The sequence below is a fragment of the Diadema antillarum genome, unplaced genomic scaffold (assembly GCF_040938485.1).
Source record: "Diadema antillarum isolate AM-2024a unplaced genomic scaffold, OU_Dant_1.0 scf00000114, whole genome shotgun sequence".
In the NCBI taxonomy this organism is placed as follows: Eukaryota; Metazoa; Echinodermata; class Echinoidea; order Diadematoida; family Diadematidae; genus Diadema; species Diadema antillarum.
Window position 1 is genome coordinate 2,024,302 of NW_027271003.1, and position 19,102 is coordinate 2,043,403.

General features: G+C 40.0%; 1 protein-coding gene across 1 annotated transcript in view; it reads left to right on the forward strand.

Annotated features, from left to right (window-relative positions):
• LOC139719726 (adenylate cyclase type 10-like) overlaps window positions 1-19,102 on the forward strand; it is an 86,428-nt gene that overhangs the window by 43,668 nt on the left and 23,658 nt on the right. Inside the window, exons 3-10 of the mRNA XM_071631118.1 lie at window positions 3,101-3,235; window positions 4,197-4,340; window positions 5,021-5,232; window positions 6,391-6,436; window positions 8,509-8,552; window positions 9,674-9,769; window positions 12,096-12,246; window positions 13,861-13,892. Coding sequence (XP_071487219.1) covers window positions 3,101-3,235; window positions 4,197-4,340; window positions 5,021-5,232; window positions 6,391-6,436; window positions 8,509-8,552; window positions 9,674-9,769; window positions 12,096-12,246; window positions 13,861-13,892 — 860 coding nt within the window. The remainder of the gene's footprint in view (window positions 1-3,100; window positions 3,236-4,196; window positions 4,341-5,020; window positions 5,233-6,390; window positions 6,437-8,508; window positions 8,553-9,673; window positions 9,770-12,095; window positions 12,247-13,860; window positions 13,893-19,102) is intronic.

The following is a 19,102-nucleotide window of genomic DNA, read 5'->3' on the forward strand; positions in this document are numbered from 1 at the left end:
ACGAACAACGCTGGGATGATAATTATAATCAACATCTTAATGACAAGATCAGGAAAGGCAGTGTTTGCCATTTTCTTTCTTTATCTTGTGTGTTAAATTTTACCGATATTGATAATGATTGCACACCCTGGGAAAGAGAGAGAGAGAGGGAGAGAGAGAGAGAGAGAGAGAGAGAGAGAGAGAGAGAGTGAGATATGGGTTATATGCGCTCTAGTTTGTCTTCTTTTATTTCAAGCATCCATGCATGGCATAAAGGGGAGTACGTTCAGAGACGCAGAGTTCGTTAGATGTATTGCTCTACAATGTTTCCGTTCCGATTGCGCCGTGACGTCGGTGTGTCAAAAGCACTTGATTCAAAACTGAACCAAACTTACCACTCCTGACTCTGGTCATTACTAAATAAGCGACCCTGTCTGAGCCGGTATAAGCGCAACATTACATACATCCAAACAAAACGCGGACATGCACAACTCTTACTTTTCAGTTATGGGAGTATTCGCAATAGCACAATTTCGATTCTTTTCTCTCTGTTCGCTCTGATAATCATTGTTTTTCGTATCCTTTTTCTGTTCCGTAGGCTTCTTGTTGTTCTTCAATCATTGAGCTGTAGCGGATAGATACTTATATAGCTCCTGGTCGTTTTACCTGACTTCATATTATTCGAACAACTTTCCTCTGTATGTATATACTGCATTGCCATAACCAACCCGCTGATAATGAACCATAATAGAATTTTTAGCTACCAGAAGGAAAAAAAAAAAATCTCCTATTACCCGACATTAGGCTATATACCTAATTGTCCATTACCCTGCGAGAAAATTATAGCCGAGGCGTTTCATTCCACGAGTGATGAACCTACACCCATCAGAAGTAATGTCATGAAATGTTTTTTTCTGGGGCATATTTTATCCGCAGGATGGTTGCCGTCCAAAACTTGCTGACATGTATTATATAGACAAATACCATACTATCACTGATATCGTTTTGGAAGCGATTCATCCGCTTTTGTTATCACCATCATACGACGCATTTAGTCAGTAAATTGCGCATGCGCGTAAGGTGCTCAGATGCTCTGAACCTGTATAAATGTACTCTAGAAAATTTTGCCTTCAAACATAAAGATTATAGAAACCACTTTCTAGTTTTTCTTTTTCATTGCCCTTCTTTACATTAAATTTGTACAAGAATGACGCACGTAATATAGATCTTGCTATTTTCTCCCTTTTTTAAATTCGAATCTCGGCATTTTAGGGGCCTCACTTGAGAACATGTCCAAACTTTTGCGGTGCTCTTCTGTCTGTGTTCCTGTTGACCGAACTGTGCTAACAATAATGCCCACGCTTGCTGGCATAAATTCAAAGATTTACCTATATACACACGCGCCGTACACCGTCTTTTATCGTAGTTTACGGCTCCTCGCGAGCTAACGAAACTCGAGACTAAAAACACGATTACTCGTCAAATATGTTGGCGTGACTTCGGCGCGAAAATTCGGTTCGAGACACATCCTGCCTTGTTGTTAGCATCGCACTTTCCCTACAGCCGTGCAGAAATTTTAGTCCTGTTTGACGACATATATCTCACAACAGCGATGACGTTCTCCTGACGGAAGTCCCGTTCTTCCTTCAGCCACGTTTAAAGATGCTCTAACATATTTTTCCTTCAGTCTTTCTTTTTCCATTGAGCTTCGCCAGGAGGTCATAACATGAACGCCAACATGTGACGCACTCATAAATAGCGGGGAACTTGAGGGAGTTCATGTTTATGACATGAGTCGGTTTATTTCTAAAAGGATATCAATATCTCTTTGAGCTTGGCGGACAGTACAGCTTTAGGCTTAGAGGGGGACATAATATTGTGTTTTCATATCTAACTTCGATAACAGCCCAAACAGCATGGATTTATAGTGTTCATCATGTGCTATACCTTAAAAGAGGAAAAGTACACACAAATGGGTTTTTCTTTAAGAACCTAGTTACTCTCTCACTGGCCCACTCTTTTCGTGATTCTTTCTTGTTTCTTTTTTTTTTCATAAACTTCAGTTTACATTACTTCAGTTTTTGTCATTGGCAGCCTTTCTCGCTCTCACTGCCAACATAACTGTAATGATATCTATTACTTCCCATCACTGCTACACTGCTACACTGCTTCCTGTCGTTTTTCCTGTCTAATATTCGGCTGTCACTTCCTTTACCATTTACAATTCATGCAGGACTTTCGCTCTTCGTTTTGTACTCAGTTTTGTATAATCGAATGCCTCGATCCATCAGCTCCTAACTCCGATCCTCTTCTACTTTCCATTTTACAAGCGGATTTCGCTTGTGTTTCTGTAACACCCTTTTCTTTTGTTAATCGTATTTGAACAAGTTAATGATCATCTTTTCTACGTTGATTTGTACTCTTTTACTTAAGGTTATTTTGTAGGTAGGTTTTTTGTGTGGCTTAATTCATTCTCTATCTGACAAGATGGCTGCAATAGACCATATTCCACTGCACTGATGTAAGTGCTCATAAAGATTCAAGTTTCCTGTACCTAATATCCTCTTACGTTCATGCATTTTCCTCTCTGTAGCCACTATCATCATTGTCACTCGATTGTTACCTTGTTATTACTAGTATGCTGATTTAGGGCAACCGTCACTGTATTAATGAAATGTTTGCTCTCTGCTTGTTACCGAGTGTAAATTTGTTTGTTACCCTTCCCATGTGAGATCTTGCCTTTGTTTGAGTTGATTTTGATTTTATTTTGTTTCTACTTTGTTTCTACGAGTATACACGAAAAATAAAATATAAAGTGTTCAATCATAAATCTTTTTTGACCAAAAAAAAAAGATTATATCGAGTCCGTATCATAACACTGTTCTTATTCTCATACAAAATACAAATAACATGAAACAAAGACAACAAGAACAACAACTCTTGAATAATCGTGTACAATAACGAGTAAACAGTAAGTTATACAGCTATCCTAGAAGCAGGGGTTAAATTGGGTGTCGGCTCCAATTCAGACCCTCTTTAGCGGAGTTGAATTTTGTCATTGTTTTGCGTTTGTTTTTTGTGTTGTTTTTCTTCTCTTTCAAATGATGACCATCCAATCCAGGATTCACTGCTCTCTGTGAGCGTCACACCAAGCTCAACCTCGGGGTCGACATCCTCACCAAGACCCTGAACGACTACCTCGGACACATCGAGAACGCCATCCTGAAGAACGGCGGAGACGTCGTCGAATTTGCAGGTTCGATCGATTGATGTTCCCCGTCCTTCCCGAGGACTTCACCATGCAGCTTGACTATCAGTCATTAAATTGCGGAGAAAGAACCATTTATGTAGTCATATACAGCAGGGCTCGACACTAACTATTTTCTCTTGTGGCCCGATTGGGCCACTAAAATAATGAAATCTGAAATTCTGGTGGCCCCAAAGAAGCGAAGTTGCCCGAAATAAAAAACGTAAAAATCCACATTAAATCTTAGTTGTCTGATCGGGTAACTATCAGGTAGCCAGGTTTTTTTTTCAAGAATTTGATGGCCTTGCATTAATTCTTAATGGCCCTTCATATAGCATTTCACATGATAATATAAATATTAATGCCGTGTCTTCAAAAGCTAGCTAAAGTCTTGTAGATTAAGTTTTGTGATCATTGGATTTGGTGCAGACAGTAGTATTTAGCCGTTGTGGCTCCATTGGGTGAGACCGCAGACTCTTACTCGTAAGGTCCGTGGTTCAAGTCTCCTGGTTGCAGTGATAGTGCCCCTCTAGGCAAGGTACTTTATCCTAAACATACTAAATACCTACTCCTTCCAAGGGGATTAAAGCCATCCATCGTTGGTAGCTTGCTCATATTTCCATAAAACATTGTTTTATGTGTCTCTTTTGCGGCCTTGTAAAAATACTTCCTTCGGAAAGATTTGCAGAAATAAAGGGAGGCTCGTGGCGATTGACACGTTAAGGTCTAGATAAAACGATAAAGATTATCCGACTGAACTTGGATATTTACTGTTCACCAGCCTCCAAACTAACTCATTCTAGTACGACTTTCCCTCAAAACATCCTCCTCTTGGAGACCTCTATAGCGTTAAAAAAAATCTATAAAAATAGTCTCTTGACGTCTGTATTATACAGAGGTTTTGTGTTGTGAAAAGATGTACGTGTTCATCAACTTGCGTTTTAACTTCACCGCCTGTCCTCCTTATCAGGGGATGCCCTACTTGTGGTGTGGGACGCCGATGCTTACGGGGAGGCTGGGGCTATGACGAGAGCCATTCGCTGCGCCCGCCAAATTCAGGGGGAGTGTCACGACTGGAAGACCGAATCGGGTGTTTCCCTCGCTCTAAAAATAGGTATGACGTGGCGGAAAGCAATTCATCCGCTGTAAAATAATGTTTACTTCTTTAATCCTGCCGCTTTGATTGATTCATGTAATACTCCCAGTGCCGTATGATTACATCTCCTTTTATCGTAATTTCAACTGTCAAACCCAGATTTGGGATTGGCATTGATGCCTTGTTTCATCTGCTGTGAAATAAAATAACATCTTAAGATAAAATACAAATCTTTCCTAACGATATCGTAAGTAGATTCTTCATAGTGTGTTCTATTTTGTGACATCCTATAATAGCATCGTTACAGTTCAAATAAGAATTGAGCCCTTCCCTATAAGATAAGTTGACAAGTGTTATGAACGCTGCCAGGTTGTCGCAGTTGTAGTTGAATATGATATGTTCTCGTAATTTGTTCATCTTCAAATTTGGTCTGTAGGAAAAGTACCCCCCCCCCCACACTATTGGTAGACAAGTAATTTAATAATCAAGTGTTCGTGTATATGTGTGAGTGTTTGAACGGGAGGGGTTATACCCTAGGTGATAACATGTTATCTGAGTGGCAACTGTCCAAATGAAGATGGACCTTTGACATGTTTGGATGATCCTTCCCGGTGGTGGCATTTGAGGGTTCACTGATTGAGACGTTTTTATGTATTTCTTTGTCTGCTGGGTTCAACTTTACAAACGACCCGCCACAGCCCTGTCTGTTGGTCCCATCTCCATCACGTACGTCGGTAGCAACTCTTGTCGGCACTACAGCACCAGCGGGCCGGCCGTCATCGACGCCAACAGGACCGAGAAGCGCTGCAGTCGAGGCAGCATCGTGCTTAGCCCCGGGGCGTGGGAGGCCTGCCCCGATAGGTCCGGTCTGACGGCGGAAGAAATACCCAGTGGCGACAGCGAGATGAAGGTTTGTTCAAACTTCTTAAGAGAAACCTCATAGAGGTCCCCAGATTGTTCTATGATCGATTTGTTGTTTGTTTGTTTGTTTGATTTTTTGAAGAGCCCAGCCAGTTGACAAGAAATGGATTGCGGATATTTTCTTCCCAAAGCGGACTCGATCTTGAAGACAGGTCAGCTCAAGTCATGCTTTGGATATTACTTCTGAGAAGAAGAGAAATTCAAACGAAACTAAAAACAGGTGGTGACGGTGCTTCCATGACATTTTCTCCTGCGACAATTGCTCCCATGATATATCTGCACGCTAAGCCAAACATAAAACCTACCCACAAACATAAACCCACCAACAAAACCCTAACCCAATCCTAATCCTCTCATCAAACTAAACCGAAAACCCTATCACAACCCTAACTCTAACCCTAGAAGTCATTCGATAAAATAAGGCAGGAGCGATTGTCGCAGGAGCAAATGTCTTGTCACCGGTGACGTTATCAGTAGAGTGGTGTCTAGACATTGGTGAGGGTATGTAGCAATGCATGGCCATAGATTCCGAATATTTCATTAAGACCACGCCCCTTACTACCAACATTATGTAAGAGTCAATGTGCATATGTATATTCTTTTTTATTCCAAGTGGTGTTCACTTCTTACGCAGCTAGAGCATGAGACGCGCGGATAGGATAATCATAGTGATGTTTCCATAGTTGATAATATTATGCTCTATGACACATGGCGTGGGCGGAAATTACTCATATACACGTTTTTTTTCCCCCACAAAAAATATTATCATCAACAATATAGTTTTCATGAGAAGTCACAACGCAGCTGCTATATTGCCATACTGAATCATCCATGGCATTTCTGCTGATAACTCCTATTCTTCTTCAGAATTGAACAGGTAGTTTTCCATAAAGTATGATATAATGATATAGTGTAGTACTGTCAGAATGAGATTTTCCTGAATAAATTAAGGGACATAAAAATGGGAGGATTTTGAAAGCACACCAGGGAAGAATACTACTTATCTGTAATTTTGTATGTATAAATATCTCTTTGTCCTTCTTTAAATACATACACGTACGTACTTATGTCATCATCTATACAAAGTCAATCTACGATGGTTACCATGGCAGCGGTATTATGGACATTATTTTTTTATATTCCACAGTTGTTGGCGGTGGACAGAGGCTGGGCGGACAAAGAGCTTAGTTTGGGTAAGATACCACATTTTATTCGTTTGCTTCCTGCCATGTATATATTGATATGATGCAAGATGTATTTGCTGTATAAATATAGGAAATCCTCCTCTCTACAACATGTGTCGAGTATGTCGGAATTCCCCATAGGCCTAAGTGATTTTTGTAATAGTGTCATGTTTTTTTATAGCGTTACGTGAAACCAAGATTCATTGTAATGTAGGCCACTTTGCTAATGCACCCAACTTAAAAGGATGGCATAGTTTTGGTTGAGACCTGGCTTCTGGTTTGAGAAATGAGAAACCTCTTATGGAATATGAAAGAGCATGTAATGCCAAGAGGAATTTCAACGTTTATTTGGGGACATTTGATTTTGAAATGGCGGAGATATCCAGAACAAAGCGATACTAGTAAAAGTTGGTACCCACCTTTTTTTTAAGGATGGCCTTGTTTTACTTCATTTCAGATATCTCAGCCATTTCAAAACCGATTTTCAAGAAATAAACTTTGAATTCCTCTTAGAATGATATGCTCTTTAACATTTTATAAGTGCTTTCTTATGAAGTATCTTGCAAGAAGTCAAAAGCTCAATCCTCATCTCCGCCAATAGTATACCATCCTTTTTAATGGATATAATTCCCTCGAAAACATGGTAGTGATGTATTATCATGGTAGAAATCAATCATTCACCTGATGCTCCTGTAGAAAGATGCTGTTATCTTAGCTCCAATTTGCATGCACACATTGTCGCTATGATATCCAGCAGGACTCCGACAAGTCTTTCGGTTGCTAAGGGCAAACTGTGTTGCCATGCACTTAATAAAGATATGTTGGTCAACCAGTCTATTCGTTATACTAATCGAGAATTTAGTTTCAGACCGTGCACCAGGATATGCCCGATGCTATTTATACGTGAATACCTCTTCGCATTTGCGGTTGACTACTCACCACACATGATGATGACTAATGTGGTCTCAACCCACCGCGTAGGTCATCCTGCAAGATAGTAATCATAAGAAAACTGAATGACATTTCATGTTACTTAATAATGCGTGCTATCATGGAGCATCATTTTTGTGCTTTCACTTGTTTTATCCACCTTGTCTTTTAGAGTAAAGTCATTAAAATTTGCAAGATTAAAGTCAGATCTTCATTAGCGTTTGATAAACGCTCATGTTTGTGAAACAGAGGGTGTGGAAGTTAAGCCTGGTATGTTAAAAAAAAATGTTTAAAAACCGTTGTTTAAAGACGGGTATGATTTACTCATAGCAACAGGTGTGTGAAAGCCACAATTTTGAATTTACGTAGAAGTTTGGGTTTTTGTGTCGTGTGATTTGAAAGTAATTTCACTCTTGTCAGTGATTCATCATCACTTGTAATATCCGCAAAATCATTATTTTTTTTTCAAGTTGGCAAGACCAAACCACATCATCTGAAATGCATTACTCTGCATGCACACTCGGTGAAAGTCTAATCTACATCCTTTATTGCACAGTCACTGCGTGTGGGGATCTTTCTCCCCGATCTTTACATCTCAGCAGCCATATACAAACTCATGCAGCAATGGAGACATGCACTGACAGACACACTTACATACGTACACGCACATGGTATAATGACTATAGAATACGATACAATCATGCATTCATATAGTCCACACATTCAAAGCGAACTCTTCACCACCGTCGTACGCACACACACATACACACACCCACACACACACACACACACACACAGACACACACACGCACACATGCTTTTTAATGATATTCTTTGTTTGAATTTCATTGTACATAATCAGGCTCATTTTCACAATGAAATTGTTATGAACCAAAGTAAGCAGCTGATACTTCTCACTAGTCATTTGCTAGTGCTGCTGAAATTTAACATACAGTACAAGATACCGGTATGTATTTTTTTTTAAATTTAAATACACACACGCACGCACGCACACGCACACACAAAAGACATCCCGCCCACGCACATCTTTCATCCCTCGATAGCTTCTTGCCTTGCCCTTCGTCCTTTTCTTCATCGGAGACGTTTCGCCATTGCCAATCTAAGCACACTTCCTTTGTCAACTTTCGCAGTACGCAAGGATTCCCAGGCGCCCAATTCAAGAAAGGCTGGACAGGTAATACCAATGGCTGCACTCTGTATCTGTTGTCGATTTTTTTAATCTCCATTTTTCTTCTCCTCAATCAAGCTTTAAGTGGTTAAGATCTGCCTTAATTCTCAAACGAAGCAAAGAGCAACGTTTATCACACAAACATAGCATCACATAAGTTATTATTCAGCATTAACTGTGAAATTGTGGACGAGGAGAAAATAAAACCGTATGAATATTTTACAATTTCTAGACCTTATCCATCCAAATTTCAACTGAATATTACACCCAGATGTCAGTTGAGACCAGTCGCATGCTCTTTGTCAGTTTTATAGAATTGAGCTCATAATGGATCTGAAGTGTGTATCCCTTGAGTTTGCAACTTAGAGGAAGAACACCCCTATAATTTGTAAACCATCCAAAGTGTCACTCTAACCGCATACCCATCAGTATGTCGTCCGGGTGTCGAATGATGTGGTTCAAATTCAAACTAAATCTGCCGTTTTTTAGTCTACGCGAATAATGGTCGACTTTCGAAAGACTCATTCTCAATGATCAGGATAAGTTTGATGACGTGATAGATGAACAGGTCATCCCGTAAGGCTAGTTGTCGATTTTGCAAAGCTAAGCTATAATGAATGCTATACCTTCTGAATAGTTATAGGATACAAAAGCTGGGGCAGGGTGTAATGGAAATATCTCTTCCCTACACCGAGCATAAAATCACAGTGAGGGTGGTATAAATCGCTCAAAACATTTTCTCCATTCTGAGCCTTATCTACACCCTTGATGAAACGAATACATTTTATAATGAACATAATGTGGTATACGCGTGCCCTATATAGGTATTGTTTTGATATCTAAAAACACAATTTAACGACGGAGCCTTTAAAAAAGTCTGAACCAACAAATAATTCTGTAATCTGCACACAACAGGGTTTTAAATCTTTAAACAAGTATTCTAAATATTCTATAAGATATCGTTGGTTGTGTATGGCCCATGCGACTATCTTAGTTAATTTCTTTATGTGTATGTGTGTGTGTGTGTGTGTGTGTGTGTGTGTGTGTGGATCGTTTCTTAAGGGAGATGCTAACACATAGGGTCCTTATATATGACTTGTATAATCACGTTTCTTCTTTTGACACAGAGAATTGAGCTGCACCCAAGAATACGACAAATCAAGACGAGTTCCGTTCATAGATGTAAGATGCGACCTTTCATCGCACCACCTGTACTAAGCAAGGTAAGTGGGACAATCACCTTTTCGCCACTCTGCCCTAGCTATCCAAGGTGACTCGACGTGAGCGCTTTAATTATCGAGAACCTGGAGAAAAAAAAGTGTAGACAAGATTAATTTGATGAGTCTGATGAGAGAGAACAACTTTATCAGACCGTAGCACTTCCTTACCTCTTCAAGTTCAAGTTCAAGTTCATTTCCTTATCAATTGATAAGCAGTTTTGTTTTTATCGCATCTCCCCGCGCACTGCGCAGTGCGTAAGATTTCGTCCAAATTCACCGAGGAGAAAGTCTTCTTTCTAATTGTCCTTGAAGATCCGAGAAATTGGATGAAAGATACTCGGATGATGTGTTTACAATCATAAACTTGAACACTGCCTTGTGTCTAGATATAGGACACAGTTATAGCGAATACTCTTTCGAAACCCTCAAGTTGTTTACAAACTAGAGCTTTATTGCTTCCTCTGTAGAAGCGTTGAAGCCACTCTCCGCACGGTGAACTAATCATCTTCTTGTTTGGCCATTCAGCGCTGCTAAACGCGTGTCAATGTCAAACTAATGAACGGACTGGCACTACGTATATAGGCAGCACTCACTCTCGTAAAAAAAATACAAGTTCAGGAAATGGCGAGTGTCCTGTTACTTCCCCAAACACGGATGCCTGCTTGACCTCCCATCCATCACGGGTCTCCAGTTTATCCCGGCCGGAGCATGTGGCGATGGACTCGCGCCAGGCGCTGGCGTCGAGTCTTGGCAGATGATAGCATGGGATCAGTTTTATTTACTGCGGTCGTTGCTATTTTTGTTGTGCGTTTTAATTTTCGTTTTTCTGTCATAATCTATTCCTCTGTGTGAGTGTTTTTTTTTTCTTTTAAAGTGACTGCATAAAACGTCGGGATTGATTTATGATCGCAAATGCACAAATCATGCGCTGTACAGCTGCCATTCTCCATGGAGCAATTTAGTCCATACAGCTATTTTTATTGCCTGATTTTGCTGTTTTATTTTCTTTTTCGAACTCGTGTTCCAATCGTTTCATTTTATCCTAATAAATATAATGTAAAACGACATGGGTTGTCGCAGGACTGGGAAATAAGAGTCAAAGTTGTGTGGTCGTCATACAGATATCGCCAGCCAAATCAAACTGTACTACTAAAATAGAACCACCCACTCGAGAGGGGGCGTGGTAGACACCCCTTCCACCATCGCCAGCTCTTACAAAACATTCTTCATATTGTGTACTGAAGTGAGCAGATGACGATATAGGCCTACTCTCTAAAAAATCGAGTGAAAATATTCACTCTTAAAAGAGTGAATACAAAAAAGAGTGAAATTGGAGTGAATTTTGAGTGAAAATGTTCATTTTCACTAATTTTGGAGTGACCTCAGGGATCACTCGAAAATTTTGGAGTGATCCCTGAGGTCACTCTAAAACGAGTGAAAAATGAACATTTTCACTCAAAATTCACTCCAATTTCACTCTAAACTCACTCTTTTTATGTATTCACTCTTTTAAGAGTGAATATTTTCACTCGATTTTTTTAGAGAGTAGCAAGTATTGGCTGTTGCCAATCTAGATAACATCAATATGGATAGTCCAACACTATTGAAAGAGGATAAGATGATAAGTGACTGTGGCCCGGGTAAAGGGAAATATTAAGCCATATCTACTGCAGGAAAAGAGATATCATTAACCATCCCTAGAGACAGCGCTTTCACGATCAATCACGGTTATGCGAGTACATTGCATATGTGAGCGGGAAAATTCTATAGTGGACTGAATCTTTGGCATAATACTTTCATACTGTGCGTCTTGTATTATAATATGGACCTCGGCAGAGTGTAATTGTAATGGTGATAATAATAATAATAATAATAATAATAATAATAGTAATAATGATACTACTACTACTACTACTACTACTACTAATAATAATAATAATAATAGTATATATGATAATAATAATGATAATGATAATAATGATGATAATAATAATGATAATAATAATAGTAATAACAATAATAGTTATGTAGTCTTGTTTACCCAAGGTAGCCCCTTTAGTATAGGCATGCACTGTTCTTATAGAGGGCCCTGCCGTTATTGTCACCCCATGCAGTGTTGCCAGGCACCCATTTAGGCCTATTATGATACACCTGGGACATGGTGGGTGAAAACATCTCGTCCAAGGACGTAAAGTACTTGGCAGGACTCGAACTCGGGACTCTCCATTTCAAAGCCAAGAGTCTCATCCACTATACCATATCAATGCCACATTCTATGTATTATCTCGCAAATAAAAGTAATTATATACTGATGCGTTATTTTTCGCAGTTCGACGAGCATCAGTCACTGGACTACCTGTGCGAGATGAGAGAGGTCACCGTGGTCTTCATCAGCCTCCATCTCGACGCCGCCCATGAACACTCGTCCTGCCTCCAGGCAGTCTACGACAAGATACACACCTCCGTCTCCCAGTTCCAAGGTACCGGACAAGCCAGCATGCTTATTCGTTTACAGCAGCCCCTATATATAAGATATTAAAATCAATTATAAGAATCACTTAGATATTAAAATCAATTATAGGAATCACTTAGATATTAAAATCACTTAAGAGGCTTTTGGAAACAAGGTTATAATGAACAAACATAGGGTTCAACCACATGAACAATAATTGTGTGTTTTATATAGGCGCACACACGCAAACACACACACACACACACACACACACACACACACACATCGGTATAAGGTATTTGTAAGTCGACTGCCAGTAATGTTGATATGACACAGATGTGGATTATTTATCATTATTTACATATCATCTACCTCTATATGTGTGTATATATATATATTCCATTATCAGTGATATGTTTCTCACTTAATGGACAGGGTGATTAGTACTACCATCTGACAACCTTCTTTCCCTAATTAACAAAATAGTATGTTTAAAGATAATTAGCACTCAGGTTGATTAGGTGCATCATAGCTCTGCTGGACAAGCCTTTAAAAAAGAAAACGACTACAAAAACAAAGACCGGGGCAACCACCAAAGTTGTCATGGTGAATTCTGTGCCACTGTACAGCCGAAGGAGGTACATTGTATCACTACCCCCTTATGATCTAAGCTAAATTCAAGCCAGACAATTTAGCAGTGCTTGTCATTGCGCACAATGAAGAAAGCATTAGTAACTACAGAAACCGCGCAGCAAGTGCAGTAGGTAGCGCATAGCGGTGGCAGCCTTGAAAACATTAATTTATATCGATAAAATGTTGAAGTACTCTTAATAATACTGAGATGCATATAATGTACTGCGCTCTCCGACCTTTTTCATCATACAATCCGCCACTAGCATACAGTCAGGTCTACGCCAGAATGATGCATGGATGCTCCTCTGCCATACGTACCATGCTTTCATGTTTTTCAATCTTTTGTATCAATTTCTTTGTTGCAAGATGCCACGGCATTACGCTGTTGTCTGTCGTTTGCACGGCATACTGCACATCGGTGTGTATACATCTTTCTCAGCTCTTTTCCCCACCCCCTCCCCTCTCCTCCTACCTCGCTACCCCTCTCTCCCTCCCCTACGCTCCCTCACTCTCTCCCCCCCCCCTCTGTCTATCTCTGTCTGTCTGTCTGTTTATCTGTCTGTCTGTCTCTCTGTCTTCCCTCCATGGAGTCTTGGAGATGGTTTCGCTTCACTTTTTGCCGCCATTAAGAGGAGGTATTATTATTATTGAGTCTAAGGATGAGACGAGAGAGCTCAAAAGCTCGGGCCACTGCTCTGCGCGAGAAAATGTCAAGGTTACCGTTTCTTTCACACCACCCTGCCTCCTCTGACGCAGACAATCTGACAAGTGGCAATTTGCGAAAAAAAAAGAGAAAGAAAAATCCTTCCTTTATTTCTATTCTTTTTCATATTACATACCATTGAATCCGGACTTTGATTTCAAATGGAAATTACTTAACCCGTTTATCTTTCGAAGTCCGAGATCTTCCGCTCAATTTGGTTTGAAATTTGTTCGTCTTTTGTCCTGCTGCTAACTGTTCACCAAGCTAAAAAAAAAGATCGTTTTGTCATTTCTGCTCTTTTCACAGGGATGATCAACAAAATCTTCGAGTTTGACAAGGTAAGCAGATTTGTCACTTATCTCATTTCTGTTGTCCATAAGAATTTAAAAAGCAATTCAAATGTATTCATGTATTCATTTATTTGCTTTCTTTTTTATTATCATCCTTCCGGGTTGGCCTATTTAGTTGTACAAAACTGCCTTCCAAAGGGGGTCCTACAGTTTTACATGAGTGTGAATCAAGCACACAATTCATGAAAATACTTGGAACATATTATGTATACATGAACTACACAAATAAAGTTTTATACAACTAGAGTGTGAATCAAGCAATATACATGTATCATGCAAATACAAAGTCAGAATATCAAATACCATAAGAGTAAAAGCGGGAAGAAACTGCATGAACGCAGCAAAAGCAGAAAAAATTAGAAATGCAGTTACTTCCGATCACATCAAGTCAAATTCTAAAGCTTTGCGATGCTTTTTGAAAGAATGGAGGGACGTGCAATTCTTGACTTTACGAGGGAGTACATTGTATAGGATATAGCGACTACTAATGAATACTCATTCAGAGGCTCGAAGTTCTGACGGCAAGTAATTTAAACCCGACTCTGCAGATGGTACTTATGTCTGACCATATTATTATATTACACGTGTGTTTATTACTGATGCTTTTCTATCACTCACTCATTACAAATGATGAGCACTGCCTTACAAATATTTTCCTTTTCAGTATGACACCACGTGATCAAAATGTACTCATGCCATGAAAACGTTTGTTTGTTTGTGCATATATCCTTTGTCGGGTTCTTTAGTGGTTGCGCGCTGTAAGAGCAATGCAGTTATTTGTTTACTTTGTGTCTGTATGTTTATTTGTATGTTTGTTTGTTTGTTTGTTTGCGTGTACCTTTGTTTGAGTATCACTGGTAGCAGCAACACACACACACACACACACACACGCATGGATGTAATTCATAGGCATTATAGTTATGTATGATGTGCATATATGCATCACTGTTAATTGAGGCGGCTGTATAATGCGCCGATTGTACGAAAATAGAAAGATAGATAGGTAGATAGAAAGATAGATAGATAGATAAATATTCTACCCAGTCAAGTACCGCAGTTTAAGAATATATAAGGAGGGAGGGTGGGACTGGTTTGGGGAAGAGGAGGAGGGTAAAGTGTCTAGCTGCACAGGAGTCAGGAAAATTCAAGGGGTCCCATCGAATTTCCCAGGGTCGCTATTGATTTGATTCGCTCTTGTCCACCCTCGTTTCCGGAGGGTATCATCATGTGAGAATGACGCAACCCTTGAGATTACCAGACGATTTTATTTTGAACACACAGCGTCCCTAGGCCACTTGGCATTATCGAAAGCAGTCATAGGCCGTTAAAGACTTTTTATGGAATAACAATAATATCTGTTGAAGCATACGAAATGTGATTATAAAAAAAGAAAAAAAAAAGACCAGCAACAAAGGCACACTACCCAGATTCCGTAGATTTGATAAGAACGAAAATGAATTAATGTCATGTTATTTCAGGATGATTAGAGTATCTAATGGTCTTAAAGAAAGCTCTTGATGTTTATTGCAGTATAGACATCTGTTGTAGTTGCCGAAATGACGATGTGCCCGAAAAGCATGACGTTGTGAAAAATAGAATGTCGGATGTTGTGATATAAGTAAACAATAGCAGTAGCCTAGCTTAGTATAAAAAAAATCGCAGGGCAATTCAATCAATTTAATGTACCTTATGCTGTCATCATCATCATCACCATCATCATCATCATCATCAACAACAACATCGTCATTATCAGTATTATTGTTTTCCAAATCATCATTATCATTAGAAAATGTAGCATCATTTGTGTTATTATCATTATCATCATCATCATCATCATCATCATCATCATCATCATCATCATCATCATCACCATCGCCATAATTATGATATCAACTTACAATGTGCGCCAAATTGTGATAACACCTGTTTTGGGCATTGTTTCAAGTGGGTATGAGGCTGCATTGCTTGTATCGTCATGACAATTTTCAATATCAACTCTCAACCAATCATCAGCTTTCACTAGCTGATGAACACGTGAGCTGGAGGGTCAAGATGTCGCATGCACTTTAGATATAGCAGCTGCTTGACACCTTGCCACAGCAAGAGAACCCTCCCCCCCCCCCCCCCATCTTTCTTTCTGGGGGAAAAAATAGATACCCACTATGTCCACTCCTGATGAGGTAGATTGATCTGTGTGCCATCACTTCTAGAGCAGCACGCCACACCATTCATCAACTCACCTGCTGTTGATCTCAGCTCTCCCCCTCTCTCACACAACACTCTCATTCCGCCCATTCCAGCCGGTCCACCTCTCACCATCACGCGTGTCCATTCATAATCGTTATCAAGAAATCCGTGCAATCCTTCCTCTCTGACTATAACCTCTCATCCTCTTCTTCGTGCATTCAATCTCCGTCTCGCATGTCTGTCTGTCTGTCTGTCTATCTGTGTCTATTTCGTTCACTCTCTCTATATTATGTATATGTAGATATATATATCTGTCTATATATCAATCTATATTTATCTATTTATCTATCTATATACGCGTATGTGTGCAACCCTTTAAATGTATATATACAAATGCATAAAGATAAATATATATATATGTATACGAGAGAGGTCTCTTCCACTACCCTGTATATACATATTTTTTTTTCAAATGATAGAATTTATTGATTTCTCGAAGCAACATAATCATACAGAGGATGGATGAACTACATAATTATTACTTCAACACCATATAAAGCCATTTCTTTGGTACAAACAATTCAAACACTTATCTGTGTTTTTCATGGTTTTTTTTTCAAATATTCAAGTAACTCCTTACTAGCAAAGATACAATGAAGGGATATACTATAATTATGATATTTCCTACCATCAATACACAATACATAAACTCATCATAAATGCTATATTATTATCCGATGGATATCATACCGAAATCTATTTTTAGTATGTTTATTTATATCATGCGTGCAAGGGTACACAGTAATGCAGACAAATGGCTGCATCCAACCAAAAGTGGTTCGCCAGGGACCTACGAAAGCAGCTGATTATGACCAGCCCGCCTCCGTAGCGCAGACAAGAGTATTTTTCATTAACATAGTAAATTATTTAATTCCATTTCGAAAATAGGACAAAATAACTCTTGGCAGTCCAAAAGCCCGCCCAGGCCCACCCGACATAGCGACGACGAGTCCACAGTGAACAAGTTCCACAGGACCATTGCAATGTACAGCTGATAAAAGGAAATTCGTCAATACTAATAGGCCCCATGTATATATATATATATATATATATGACATACATACATGTTATACGTGTAATCAGAGAGGAGAGAGGGAGAGATAACTAGATATCGAACGTTATTATTTGTAGCGCTCACATCTGTCAGTGTATGTGTCTTCCTTTTTCTTCTTCTGCGTAGCAGACAATCGATTTCAGTCCACTTGTCCAGCTTAGCTCCCGAATCACCGCATCTTTCTTTTGGCGCGCGCTAATGGAATGAAAAAGGAGAAGTCGTCGTCATATATTATACGTATTCATTTTTCATTTCTTACCTCCCGTGGGACGTTTTCCCCTACGAGTGTGGCACTATTTCAGAGAAAATGTACATATTTAGAACAGCGGCAAGATTTTATTTCTCCCCCGTGGTAGCGAGTGTATTTGACCGCGCCGATCTTTCCGCTTCCGCCCATAGGGGGAAATGGAAAAACGGATTTGCAGGGGGGGGGGGAAGGGTTGGAGGAGAGACGGTGAGGGGTAACTCGAGCTCTTTCCACTTGACTCTCTCGGGTTTCTTCTTCATATCCTCCTCTTCCTTCTCCTCCTCTTTATTCTTCTCCTGTTTCTTCTCCTTCTCCTTCTTCTCCTTCTTTCTCATCTTCTCCCTCTGAAAAGTTGGTTTCTTTTTCATTCTTTAGTTTTTTTTTTTCCACATAGTAGTCTCTTTTACGTCTTTACTTAGAGGCTAAGGAGCATAGGCGCCGGAAGTGGGGGGGGGGGGGCAGGGGGGGGGGGGGCGGCCGCCCCCCCCCCCCCAATCCAAAAAGTGGGGGGGGGCAAAACGCATTTTTGCCCCCCCCCCAAAAAAAAAAAAAAAGCCCCCCTCAAAAAAAAAATGAATGAATAAACAAATAAATAAAAATAGAAAAAATAAGATAGATATGTATATAAATGAATAAACGCGAAAAACATAGCTACAAACGGCAGTTTTTGGACTGTAAAATGTCAAAATTTCCAAACTCGCTCGCTCCGCTCGCTCGCATTCAATCGCTATGCCATTCTCCTGATGTTGCTGCCAGTAATTGCCAGCAGTTGCGCCCGATGCGCCCCCCATTGATTTCCAAAGCGAAAGATATAGCAACAAACGCCAGTTTTGGGACTGTAGAATGTCAAAATTTTCAAGCTCTCTCGCCCCCCCCCCCCCCCCCCTTAATTTCCAAAGCGAAAAAAAAAAATATAGCTACAAACAGCAGTTTGGGGACTGTAAAATGTCAAAATTAATCGTCAAATTTGTTCGTTATGCCATTTTCCTAACGTTGCAGCCAGTAATTGCCAGCAGTTGAGCCCGATGCGCCTCCCCCTTAATTTCCAAAGCGAAAAACATAGCTACAACGGCAGTTTTTGGACTGTAGAATGTCAAAATTTTCAAGCTCGCTCGCTTCGCTTGCTCGCATTGAATCATTATGCCATTCTCCTAATGTTGCTGCCAGTAATTGCCAGCAGTTGCACCGCCCCCCATTAATTTCCAAAGCGAAAGATATAGCTACAAACGCCAGTTTGGGGACTGTAGAATGTCAAAATTTTCAAGCTCGCTCGCTTCGCTCGCTCGCATTGAATGGTTATGCCATTCTCCTAATGTTGCTGCCAGTACTTGCCAGCAGTTGCGCCCGATGCGCCCCCATTAATTTCTAAAGCGAAAGATACAGCTACAAACGCCAGTTTTGGGGACTGTAGAATGTCAAAATTTTCAAGCTCGCTCGCTTCGCTCGCTCGCATTGAATGGTTATGCCATTCTCTTAATGTTGCCGCCAGTAATTGCCAGCAGTTGCGCCCGATGCCCTCCCTTAATTTCCAAAGCGACAGATGATAGCTACAAACGGCAGTTTTGGGACTGTAAAATGTCAAAATTTTCAAGCTCTCTCGCTCCGCTCGCTCGCATTTTATTGTTATGCAATTCTCCTGATGTTGCTGAC